General features: G+C 45.2%; 2 protein-coding genes across 2 annotated transcripts in view; one reads left to right on the top strand and one right to left on the bottom strand.

Annotated features, from left to right (window-relative positions):
- Positions 1–13405, bottom strand: part of P4HTM (prolyl 4-hydroxylase, transmembrane) — a 95460-nt gene that overhangs the window by 36426 nt on the left and 45629 nt on the right. The window contains exon 3 of the mRNA XM_077451683.1: positions 3174–3364. Within this exon, the coding sequence (XP_077307809.1) occupies positions 3174–3364 (191 nt within the window). The remainder of the gene's footprint in view (positions 1–3173; positions 3365–13405) is intronic.
- LOC143927549 (secreted frizzled-related protein 5-like) overlaps positions 8324–13405 on the top strand; it is a 33247-nt gene continuing 28165 nt past the window's right edge. The window contains exon 1 of the mRNA XM_077451681.1: positions 8324–8997. Within this exon, the coding sequence (XP_077307807.1) occupies positions 8681–8997 (317 nt within the window). The 5' untranslated portion in view covers positions 8324–8680. The remainder of the gene's footprint in view (positions 8998–13405) is intronic.

Here is a 13405-nt window from a genome sequence, read left to right on the forward strand (position 1 = left end):
GGCTCCCTTACCCCCCTGTGCAAACATGATCCAGACGGTTACGTCCTTTAAGTATCTGGGGGTGCAGATTTCCCCCGAGGTGGCGGAATATGCCAAACTGAATCTTATGCCATTGTTACTTAAGTTCAGGGATAAATGTAAGATCTGGTGCAAACTACCGTTATCGGTGGTGGGCAGGGTAAACCTCATTAAAATGGTGTGGGCCCCGCAGTTGCTCTATATTTGTCATAATTCCCCGACCTGGATCCCGAAACGTTGGTTCGATAAAATTGACTCTCAGTTCAGGGAATTAATATGGTGTAGAAAGACGGCCAGACTTAGTTTACTTACCTTGCAATATAATAAGGACGAAGGGGGGTTGGCACTTCCACACGCTAGGATGTATTTTTTGGCTTCCCAGCTCCAGCACCTGGGTGGGTGGGGGTCAGATGATCCCTTGGACCCGATCCGCAGGATACTGGCTGACCCGGTCGCCTCGGACACAGCATTGTCTAGATTGGAGGCAGGCTTCCCTCATCTGGACAGGAGTGCCCCGACTATTATACTGCTGAATACCCTATGGTCTCATGTTAAAAAACTGCTACGAATACGTGGCTTCCTTGCCCTCACCCCTATTTGGCGGAATGCTAATTATGGTGAACTTTTTAAGCTCAAGGGATTTGGTAACTGGAGTAGGAGTGGCCTTCAGTATCTCTCGCAACTGTATAGTGGACGGGTACTGAAGTCCTTCATGGACATACAGGCTGAGTTTGACATCCCACGCAGGGATTTTTTTAAATATTTACAGTTACGTCATGCGCTGCAGACACAGACACAGAGTGTGCAGCTCTTCCTAACAGACCATCCTGTGGTGCAGGGGATATTCATGCAGATTGACCGTAAAGGCATGATCTCTAGGGGGTATGCTATGCTTCTTGACGCGGTGCAGGACCCTGCACGTCTTCCATGTCGGCAGAGATGGGAGGCAGACCTGGGGCCCGTGGACGCGGAGACTTGGAACCTTTGCTTGTCCTCCGCTCCGTTGGTGTCGGTATCGGCCTCCCATAGGCTCTCCCACCTATATTTACTACATAGGACCTATAGAACTCCAGTTAAACTGCACAGTTGGGGTGTTAGAGGGTCTCCCCTTTGCCCTAAGTGTATGCGGGACCATGGGGATCTTATGCACATGTTCTGGAGGTGCCCGAAACTAAAACGATATTGGACTGGAATTCTTGACACTATATCCTCAGTGTTCTCTGTTAGTATTCCGCGGTGTCCGTTGGTCTGCCTGTTGGTGCCCTGGATGAGGAATCATTGACGCCCTCGGCTCATACGGCCATTATTAGGTTGCTATATGTAGCCAGAAAATTGATAGCGAGATTGTGGATAACCCACAGGGTTCCCACCAGGCAGCAATGGATAGAACAGGTGAACCAGATGCTGATCAGGGAAAAGATAACATACCAGCACAGAAACGCACCGCACAAATTTAATGCCATGTGGGGGGGTTGGCTTGAGGTCCCGGGACTAGCTCCCCACCAACTTATACAGGACAGACTTTTACAGGGTTGACTGACGGTCCTAGGACCGGTACATGGAGGTACATAAATGGTCATGTTCCCAGGATGGGTCTAATTCTATGTCTCTCCCTCATCCGGTAATTGTACGGGGTGTAGGGAGACACCAGTGGGACTATGTGATGGGCTGTGGGCCGCAGTATATATTTAAGGTACTTATGTGGTTGTTTCCTGGTGCGGAGTGGTCTATGAGAGAATGTTACTTTTGTTTTTACTTTTGGTTCCTTTTTCTTACCTCCTTTCTTCTTTATTTTTTTTTGGCCTTATTGATATTTTCCATATCTCAACAGTCTTCAAACCGAATCTATTTGTATTTTTATATTTCCTGTATGTTTTGGATGTGAAAACCAATGCTACTGTAAGACTGTACTTTACTCCTATGTTTGGTTTGTACCATATGTGTTTCGCAATAAAAACTTATTTGATTTAAAAAAAAGTTTAGAGCAGTATGTGCCCGAGGATGAATGCCTGGAACGCAAGCAGTCTGCATCCTGGGCATTCATCCCTGTGTAAATACTCACCTAAACAGAAGTACCGCTGAGTGGGATGCCCAACCTAGTCAAGCCGTAGCAGTTGTCAGACTCTCTTACGCACTCCAGATCCATTCCGGATGCACTTCTGCATGTGTTTTTGGCGAATTCCGGTGTGTTTTTGATGCATTTCCAGGTGCATTCCAGATGCTTTTTTCCCCCACTGTACTGGGGTCTGGTGCATTTTTGCTGCTTTCCAGTGCATTCCTATGAGTTTTTATATGCGTTTCACCGCGTTCCAGTACAGTGCACGAAAAATGCAGATTTTTTTTTTCTGGAACTGGAAAGCCTGGAACTGACTGCACTGGTTTAAACTATGCCATTGGAAACCATTTAAGATGCCCTCCATGCTTTTTTGATGCATAAAAAAATACATTGGACTGCATGTGGTATGAACTTGCCCTTAGAGTTTGATAGGTTGTTGGCAGCTAGGCTGGACAGTGCGCCTTTGCACTCCAGGCCACTGCTAAATGCATAGGTGTGCGCATTAGGGTGTGCACCCCAAACCTCAAACACACGCGCCTTTCTCTGCAGCCTCAGCTGCATTGGATAATGAATGAATGGGAAGTACTCTGTGCCGAGCAGCTTCCTGTTCATTCACAAATTGAAGCATAGTAAACACAGTTATGAATGGACACAGTGAGTGTGTTCACTGTGTTCATTTAGAAGGGGAAGGGGCCGGTAAATTACATATTTACCAGCCCCTTCCCCCAATCTCCATTCTGAAACATCCCCTGCAACAGCTGAGAGCAGAGGAGGGAAGCCAGCAGCACTGTTGGGGCAACATGGGGGGAGGGGTAGCCCAGGCAGTAGGGGGAATCTGCACCACACGTAGTGATTAGGGTGTGCCCAGGCCTATGGCTAAATTCCAGAGCCTTCCGTACTGTAGCTAAGCGTCCAATGTGCACGAGGCCTCAATCATCACTAATAATCAAAGTGTTCCAGTACTGTCCAACCAGTAGGCAGCCCTGATCCCCCATGACTTTTTTTTCTCCCCAATCCCTCCACAGATTGACGCACAGTGGTGTCATAATGGTTCAGACAACACATGGATTTGGAGTACGGTTAGTACGGCTTTAGTGACCTCTTTTAACTCCAACTGTCCATCTTGATTGTGGTCCAGCAGGTTGAAGATGTCGGTCTTGCTGATCTCCAGGCTCTCCATGGCTTCCTTGTAGCCATCGACTGGCAGAATCTGGCTGGCCTGAAGACCTTTCAGCTGGGCCAGATGAATCAGAAGCTTGCATTCTTCCTTGGTCAGGAAGTTGGGGATTTCTGCAACAAAAGAATACACAGCTAATCAGATCTAAGTCTGTACAGTAGGGAAACTTCCCAAATACAGTAGTAAGCAAACAAAATGCCCTATTCTTAGGGAAGGGGCGCACTATGCCGCATCCCAAATTATAACTGAACAACCAACATGGAAATTTCCTTCCAAAAAACGGGGACTTTAAACACATCGTACCAAAACTGATGACACATTTGAATAAAACAAAAATGTATTGTATCCCAATACAATGCAAAATTACACAGAAGAGCAGTAATTATCAATCATCTCTCGTAGCACAAATCTTCTCCCCCCATCCTTCCTCCCAACACAAATCCCCTGAAATCACTCTTAGCAAAATTATCCCCTGCCGTCCCCCAAATCCCCCCCAGCACAAAAGCCCCACCACCACCAAAAAAAAAAAAAAATTCACCTCTCCCAGCACAAATCCTCTACCCCTAAAATGTCCCCTCCGAGTACACATCTTCCCCTCCCCCACTCGACATCCCTCCTTACCAGCACAAATGCCCCCCCCCCCCAATCTCACCTCCTAGCACAAATCTTCTTTACCCCATCCCTCCTCCCAACAAAAATCCCCCTAAATCACCACTTTTGGCAAACTTACCCCCTGCCGTCCCCCAAATTCCCCCTTCCAACACAAATCCCCTCCCCCAAATTTCCTTGCAGTGCCCCCCACCTCACATGATACCACAGTGCCCAGGGCAGCCACCTCTCCTGCCCACCCCTGACCACTGCTCCAGACTTCTTCCTGCAGTGCTTTGTCTGATCAGGGTGGCACAGTGGTGTAGTGGGTAGCACTCTCACCTAGCAGTAAGAAGGGTCGCTGGTTCAAATCCCAACCAGGACATTACCTGCCTGGACTTTGCATGTTCTCCCTGTGCCTGCGTGGGTTTCCACCAGGTACTCCGGTTACCTCCCACACTCCAAAATCAACATGCTGGTAGGTTAATTGGATCCTGTCTAAATTGGCCTTAGTATATGAATGTGAGTTAGGGACCTTAGCTCCTTGAGGGTAGGGACCGATGTGAATGTACAATGTATATGTAAAGCGCTGCGTAAATTGACGGCGCTATATAAGTACCTTAATAATAAATAGTGGCAAGACATTAGTCTTGCCATAGGCAAGGATCAATGGTAAGGTAAAACCACTGAAACAATCAGTGGTGCCTGAACATCACCCTGCCACAGGAGAGAGCCCTGAGCAGCAATATAAGTATAAAGTGTATAATAAGTATAAAAATGGATCTGTTCCTATAGGACTGTCATGGACAGGCCACATGACCCCATAATAGAAGTGCCTGAACAAGGACCTTCGATTTGATCAGTAATTGAAAGGGACCAGTCACCTAATGCCGCGTACACACGAGCGGATTGTATGGCGTACTTAGTCCGTCATACAATCCGACGGACAGTCCGTCATACTTTCCACTGAACGGACTTGACCACACACGGATACCCAAACAGTCCGACGAAAGCTTGCACGATGACGTGTACAGCACGTACGACGGGACTAGAAATAGGAAGTCCAATACACAGCAAAGCACACTTCCGCCGTGTAAATCCTTTCTGGGCATGCGCCATTCTTAGTCCGTCCAACTAGCACACTGACGACCGTATTGTCCGCTGAAACCAAAGTATGACGGACAGAATTACGGAAAATCCGAAATACTTAGTACGCCAGACTGCACGCTGAAAAAGTCCGCTGAAGCCCACACACTAGCGGATTGTCCGCTGAAATGTGTTTCGACGGACTAAGTACGCCATACAGTCCGCCCGTGTGTACGCGGCATTACAGTTACTGCAACTCTGACAAATCCTATACTAACAGATTCATTGTATGACCCCATACCAGTATATCACTGTTATTGGATCATGTGGTCAAGTGGCCTGACACAGGAGAGGGGAGCCTAGAGCCACAGTATCTGTCAGGCAGGTAAGTACTAAAATTAACCTGTTAGTATATATACAAAACTCAAAAAAAAATAAAAAATCAATATACAAAAAAATGACACTTGCACTATATATAGTGCACCACTAGTCACAGATGTGAATACTAATCTGTACATTGTGGTGCACTTTATTTTAAAACATAATGCAGGGGCGTTTTTCTTGCTTTAGACCAAAACTGACGCCCTTGGGCAGGATGTGGCCCTTTGCTTGCCTTTTTTTCCGGCCCTTGGGGCACTGTTCCTTCCACTCATACAAGGCTTTATCCCTTCGACTGGCACCAACAATGAGGCACCATTGCTTCCATTTACACCAACAGTGGGGCATAATACCTCCAACTGACACCAAATATGGGGCACTAGTCCTCCTTCTACTGACCACAGGCACTATGCATTTTTTTTATTCCCAATGAGCACTTATGCCCTGTACACACGGTCGGAATTTCCGACAGAAAAAAGTCAGATGGGAGCTTTTCATCGTATAGTCTGATTGTGTGTGTGCCCCATCAGACTTTTTATGTTTAAAATTCTGACGGACCTAGAAAGAGAACATGTTCTATATTTTTTCGACGGAACAAATTCCTATCGGGAAAACCGCTCATCTGTATGCTGTTCCGACGTACCAAAAATGACGCATGCTCTGAAGCAAGTACGAGACGGAAGCGATTGGCTACTGGCTATTGAAATTCCTTTTTCTAGTCCCGTCGTACGTGTTGTATGTCGTACATATGTTGTATGTACTTGCCGGTCAGAATTGGGTGTGACCGTGTGTACCAAGACAGCTTCAGCAGAATTCCGTCGGAAAAACCTTCAGAGTTTATTTCGATGAGAAAACCGGTCGTGTGTACAGTGCATAAGCTTGGAACACTGTCTACCCTCACTGATGCCAGGGAATTTTCTACTCCCACAGATGCCAGGGCATTTTCTACTCGAGCATATATATGCTCACTTTATTGCTAAAATTACTCTGGAATTCAAGACGTAGCTGGGTGTAGTAATGTGTCCGCTGCCCCCTTCTTCTGACGGCAGGTGTTCTGTCAGATTAGCTAACCTGGTAGCGGTGGAACGCATGGGCAGCTGACGGAACGTCACTTCCGTTATCTAATCTGACGGGTCGCCTATTCTGACGAAACACCTGCACCTGAAGCCGATCGGTTGGGGTGCCATCATTGCGGGATCCCAGTACAGGTAAGTGCCCTTATATTAAAAGTCAACAGCTACAGTATTTGTAGCTGCTGACTTTTAATTTCTTTTTAACAGACTAGAACTCTGCTTTAAGGCCTCTTTCACATGGGGGGGGGGATCCGCTCAGCGGACTCCGTCAGCTCAGCGGGAGGTCGCTCCGTTGATCTCCACTGAGCCAGCGGATGACAGGTCCATCTCTGCTCACTGAGTAGGGAGGGACCTGTCAGAGCCCCGCTGATTTCTATAGGAAGATAGGACAAAAACGGATAGCATGTCCATTTTCATAAGATCCCATCCAATCCGATCTGCCAGACGGATGGCGAACATATCGCCATCCGTCTGTTTTAAGCAGATCTGATTGGATCGGATGGCAGACGGGTGTTAGCGGACACATCTCTCTCTCTCCGCTGACATCCACCTGCCCATAGGAGTCAATGGGTGGCCCGCTCGGATCCGCCTGAAAGACGAACAGGCTGATCCGAGTGGGCTTATTGTGTGAAAGGGGCCTTAGTCACAAACCAATGAATCAAATAAATATAAATAAAATAGTTGTTTTCGCTAGAATTTACTTGGATTCGTTCAAATTTGTTACTATTCTTTGGAATTGTACAAATTTTTCCAGTTTTTGTATACTTCCTTCAAAAAAATCCATTGAATCAGAAATGTGTTACTATAGTAATTCAGAGATTCAGATACATCCGATACACCGAATAACGAAAAATAAAGAAAAAAAATCTAGCATGTCTACCTAATATATACCACACACTTTTAGATTCCATTGTAATGAGATAATGTTATTCACCTTACCTGTCAGTGGTCATAATGTTATCGCTGATCGGTGTATATTCAGATATAAATGGATCAATATTCTGAGTATTTTCTACTTTTGAGAATTAATCCCATACCAGGCAACTTCTAATGCCGCGTACACACGACCGGACTTTTCGAGGGACTAGGCCCGACGGACTTTCGGCGGAGTTCCGATGGACTTTCCGAATGAACAGACTTGGCCACACACAATCACACCAAAGTCAGACGGATTCGAATGTGATGACGTACGACCGGACTAAAATAAGGAAGTTCATAGCCAGTAGCCAATAGCTGCCCTCGCGTCGGTTTTTGTCCGTCGGACCAGCATACACACGAGCGGATTTCTCGGTAGGAACTGGGTCTGGCGGAGTTCTGGTGGAAAAATTTAAAACATGTTCTATTTCTAAAGTCCGCCAGATTTTTGGCAAGCAAAGGTCCGATGGAGCCCACACATGATCGAATTGTCCGACGGACTCGTTCCGTCGCACCTTTGCTGTCAAAAAGTCTGGTCGTGTGTACATGGCATTATTGACATTTTGTTGCCTATTTTCCTTATCATGCAATTAAAGATATGGTGACTAGTTCTGTACATGACGGGAATTATACATACGGAACACAGGTATGAATATTTTAGTAGCATTCTTTATATAACACATACAATGTGATTTTTTTTAAATAGAGGTTCTTCAACTTATTTTCTTCTATGTAAAACGAAGTCCTTTGCAAGTGACACTCTGATTAATCGTAAAGTAAATAATAGCCTAACAACTGCAAATGGATGCGATCCAGAGCACATTGTTTTAAAGGAAAACATTAAGGCTAACACTGTCAAGGCAATGTTTAGTTTGAGAATACCCAGGGCTAGATAAACAGCCCTTACTTAATCGCCCCTGTCAATAAACGATTGTTTTTTCGGCTGGACACAAAATAACAAGGAGGGAGATATGTAGAATTCGAGGCGATGGTTAATGATCGCAAGTTGGGGGAAAGGGGGCTGGGCCGGACAAATGGCTTCCAACGGAGATCCAATCAGAAGTACAATAATGGGCCAAGATAAAGCTCCATGCGGGAAAGTTCAAACTTCCAACCCCCTTGTCTGTCCTCATTACAACACCTGCTGGTTTAAGCAGGCCCCCTGCAAGACTAAACAATCAGGGCCATTGGCAAACACAAACTGTGATATTGTCTTGTCCACTGAAGCACCAAGAGTGATGGATCTTAATGAGAAAGGATTAGGAGGAAATTGGCTTCAGCACTATAAAAATCCATTAGCCAAAACTAGGGGAATGTCACTTGCTTGATGGTTTGTGTAGAAGAAACATCACAAGTTCCATACACCTTAGGCTACGGACTAGAGGAACGATGAGAGCCCAACACCTTAGACGTCAGGGCTGTGGGTGGCCGCTGGTCTTCTTGGTGTGCTTCTTGACGTGTAGCTCTCGGGCTATGTATGTGGACTTTGTAAGCAGTTCCTCCAGATGTATGACCGTCCCAAGGCACATGCCTCTGTGCTACGGCATTGGATACACCGAAATGAGGATCCCCAACTTGCTGGAGCATGAGACCATGGCGGAGGTGATCCAGCAATCCTCCAGCTGGTTGCCACTACTTGCGCGGGAATGTCACCCAGACGCACGGATATTCCTATGTTCGCTTTTTGCGCCTATTTGCTTGGAAGGGTAAGACCCCCCCTTTTTTTTATATTGCATGAGCATTTTCAAAGCAAATTAGTAAGATCATGGTAATGACATTTGAAAGCAAGAATTTAATCCCAAAGTAGATTTATGAAAATCAGTTAGAGTAAATGTAAACCCAATCAGTAAGATGTCATATAAGCTTTAGTATGTTAATATCATTCCAAATGTGATTTTCAATATTTCGAAATCTGCAGCTTTCATTAAATGAATAGCTGGTAAACCTTCAATTAGGGTCTTTGTTCAGCCACTTCCTGTTATAGAGTGACAACCATCTTCCAATTTTGTTTCTCCCAATGTATAAATGGTATCTTATGGGGAAAATGGCAGTTGTTTGAGCCACACTTTGCTATAAACACACTGAGATTTATTGATAAAGTAGTGAATCATTCATCATATATATCTCTCCAGGTGAATCTTTCCATTTGCAAGTTTTTTTTAAATGTCAGTCATTGATTCAGTGAATGTTTGGTGAAGGTCAAATCCATGACTAATATGTCCCTTAATTGTAATTCTTCATTCACTTTTAGGTGGGTAAGGTTATGTGTTAACAGTTCATTTTAAGGGTTAAATGAAGCTGGCCATACATTTGGCAATCTAATAGCTCAATCAAACGTTCCAATAAATTTTTTTGCCGAAATTGCAAATCAGTCAAAGACCTAAAATGGTCATTTTCGACTGACCGCAAAAAGATGTAGCATTTTTCTATTTTGATTCTATTTTTGTTCCGTCTTTCAATAAACTGCATTGAAGTTGTACGTTTTTTTGCCCACTTTCAATGTCACCATTGGCCCAATTCTGGTGGTCACTTAAAGTTGACTGATTCGTTTCTGCTGATCACTTATTTTCAATTCCTAGTAACTCAAAAGTGGTTGAAATTTAATGAAGATGTGCATGTCTAAATTGATAAATACTTAATCTCCAGGCTAGTAAGCACTAGAACCCCGATAGCCATATTCCCCCAGACTGCACAAACCAGAAAACCGATAGAAATGAGATGGGTCCTCCACCTGCCCATGAGTCCCTGGGAACCACTTATCCCCCCCCCCCCCTTAAAACTCTCCAGGTACCTATCCCTGACTTCTCCTGGTTAAAAAGCATTTTTTTTACAAGATAATGTAAAGCAGGGTTTCTCAGCTAGGGTTCCATTGAACCCTAGTGTTCCTCCAGTGGTTGCTAGGGTTTCCTTGAGCAATGAGAGATGTTCCCACTGACACCATTGATTTTTTTAGCTGTATCAGGGTAATTCTTCCCAATGACCACAAGTGTAATGTCGCGTACACACGACCGGACTTTGAGGGACTAGGTCCGACGGACTTTCGGCGGAGTTCTGACAGAGTTCTGACGGACTTTCCGAATGAACGGACTTGGCCACACACAATCACACCAAAGTCCGACGGATTCGAACGTGATGACGTACGACCGGACTAGTATAAGGAAGTTCATAGCCAGTAGCCAATAGCTGCCCTCGCGTCGGTTTTTGTCCGTCGGACTAGCATACACACGAGCGGATTTCTCGGTAGGAACTGGGTCTGGCGGAAAAATTTGAAATGCTGCGTACACACGACCGGACTTTTTGACATCAAAGGTCCGATGGAACAATTCCGGCAGACCATTTGATCGTGTGTGGGCTGCAGCGAACTTTTGATTTGCAAAAATCCCTCAGACTTTAGAAATGGAACATGTTTCAAATTTTTCCGCCGGAACTCCGCCGGACCCAGTTCCTACCGAGAAATCCGCTCGTGTGTATGCTAGTCCGATGGACAAAAACCGACGCGAGGGCAGCTATTGGCGACTGGCTATGAACTTCCTTATTCTAGTCCGGTCGTACATCATCACGTTCGAATCCGTCGGACTTTGGTGTGATTGTGTGTGGCCAAGTCCGTTCATTCGGAAAGTCCGTCAGAACTCTGTCAAAACTCTGTCAGAACTCCGCCGAAAGTCCGACGGACCTAGTCCCTCGAAAAGTCCGGTCGTGTGTACGCAGCAAAACATGTTCCATTTCTAAAGTCTGATGGATTTTTGCAAATCAAAAGTCCGCTGCAGCCCACACATGATTGAATGGTCTGCCGGAATCGTTCCGTCGGACCTTTGATGTCGAAAACTCCGGTCATGTGTACGCGGCATAAGGAGCATTCTTCCCAATGACCATCACACTAATGTACTGTGACTTGTAGATATAATAATTTTTAGCAGGGGTTCCCTGAGACCGGAAAGGTAATTCAAGGGTTCCTCTGTGTTGAAAAGGTTAAGAAAGGCTTATGTACAATCTGTATCCTCAACATAGTACTGCATAGGTTTTCAATGACTCCCACTATGTTCCACTTAATTGTACCTGCTAATCCAATATAAGGACTTGTTTACACTTGCCGCGGTTTTCACTGCCCTCTGAAAAGTGATCCGTGCACCCGCATGGATGTCAAGTTAGGACACAGCTGCTGTGTCTGTGCAGACGCATGCCGGCACGGGGATGCACACAACACCTGTGCATCCTCATGCCGGTATCACGCGGCTTACAACTAATATCCCCGTGTGAATGGGGCCTCAGATTGCCATTGACAGGCGCTGGGAGGTAATATGTCAGGTCTTCACTGACTGTTTTAACCCTTGAAAGGGTCAGGTTTGGTGGCGATACTACCTGCCACAGAGGACATGGGGTATACATTTTGCCACGGTATGTGTACAGTGCCCACCGGCCACAATATTATGGTATTGTGGGCAGTAAATGAGCCCTAACTGTATTATAATACAATTGCACCTTTGATCTAGTATTCTACCTCACAAGACTAGTAAAAACCATTTGGACAGAAAATGGCTGTGGCTGGCTTTAGGGTTAGGGTTAAGTATTTAGTGGGGTCTAAAGGATTATTTCAGGGATTAAGTTAAGCGTTAAACTGGCCAATGATGCTTTTTTTTTTTTTTCATTCAGCCAGCGGATTCCTCGATCCACCCAAAGGAGGTGGATGGACAAATCCCCCCCCACTGGATATTGTATTCTAACAGTGGGTCCCAGCGCTGTCAGATTAAACTGATCAGTGGCTGCAGCGGTATAAAAGTATATCTAACAGTTAACTTCCGTTGAACAGGGATGACCAGACATCGATTGAAATTAGGCCGGTTCAGAAAGGAGCGGCTAAATTCCAATTTTAATCCTTCTTTGGCCAGCTTTAGGGTCAGGGATTTGGTAAGGGTTTTTCGTAGGATATGTTACATTTTCACGTCTTCATCTGGAGCCAAGAACTAACATCTTTAGATCAGTGGTGGTCAACTTTATTGATATGGGGGGGGGGGCATCTCCAGTGTGGCCCCCAACATCACCAAAGGGCCTCACATAAAGATCTGTGAATAATACATCTCAGAGACAGCAAACACACAACAGGATATAGTCAAAGACTGTGGACATGATACAAGGGATGGTCAGAGACTGCAGACATGATACAAGAGATGGTCAAAGACTGCAGACATGATACAAGAGATGGTCAGAGACTGCAGACATGATACAAGAGATGGTCAGAGACTGCAGATATGATACAAGGGATGGTCAGAGACTGCAGATATGATACAAGAGATGGTCAGAGACTGCAGACATGATACAAGAGATGGTCAGAGACTGCAGATATGATACAAAAGTTGGTCAGAGACTGTGGACATGATACAAGAAATGGCCAGAGACTGCAGACCTGATACAAGAAATGGTCAGATATCGCAGATATGATACAAGAGATGGTTAGAGACTGCAGAAACTATACAAGAGTTGGTCAGAGACTGTAGGCATGATACAAGAGATGGTAAGAGACTGCAGACATGATAAAATAGATGGTCAGAGACTGTTGACATGATAGAGGAGATGATCAGAGACTGTTAACATGATATAAGAGATGGTTGGAGACTGCAGACATGATACAAGCGATGGTCAGAGACTGCAGACATGATAAAATAGATGGTCAGAGACTGCTGACATGATGCAGGAAATGGTCAGAGACTGTGGACATGATACAAGAGCAGGTTAGAGATTGTAGACGTGGTACAAGAGATGGCCAGAGGCTGTTGACATGATACAAGAGATCGTTGTGAACATGATATGAGTTGTTGGAGACTGGGGACATGCTTCAATCGAGTCATAGGCTGCAGACACAGTACATGAGACTGCTAGAGAACACTGCTTTACCAGGGCAATAGGGAAATACAGATTAATGTCTGCAAGGCCCCCAAGGGCCACATAAAAAGTTCCAAAGGGCTGCTGGTTGGCCACCAAAGCTTTAGATCTTTGCATCTAAAACAACCAAAGTATTGAAAAGCTGGGTTGTCTGTATTCATTTCTACTTCCTAAAAGAAAAATTGAACCTGCCAGGCATTAGCCATATTGAGTCCAACGTCCCATAATCCACAATTA

This window comes from Lithobates pipiens, unplaced genomic scaffold (assembly GCF_037356315.1).
Source record: "Lithobates pipiens isolate NorthernLeopardFrog02 unplaced genomic scaffold, aLitPip1_a1.2 Scaffold_23, whole genome shotgun sequence".
Taxonomy (NCBI): Eukaryota; Metazoa; Chordata; class Amphibia; order Anura; family Ranidae; genus Lithobates; species Lithobates pipiens.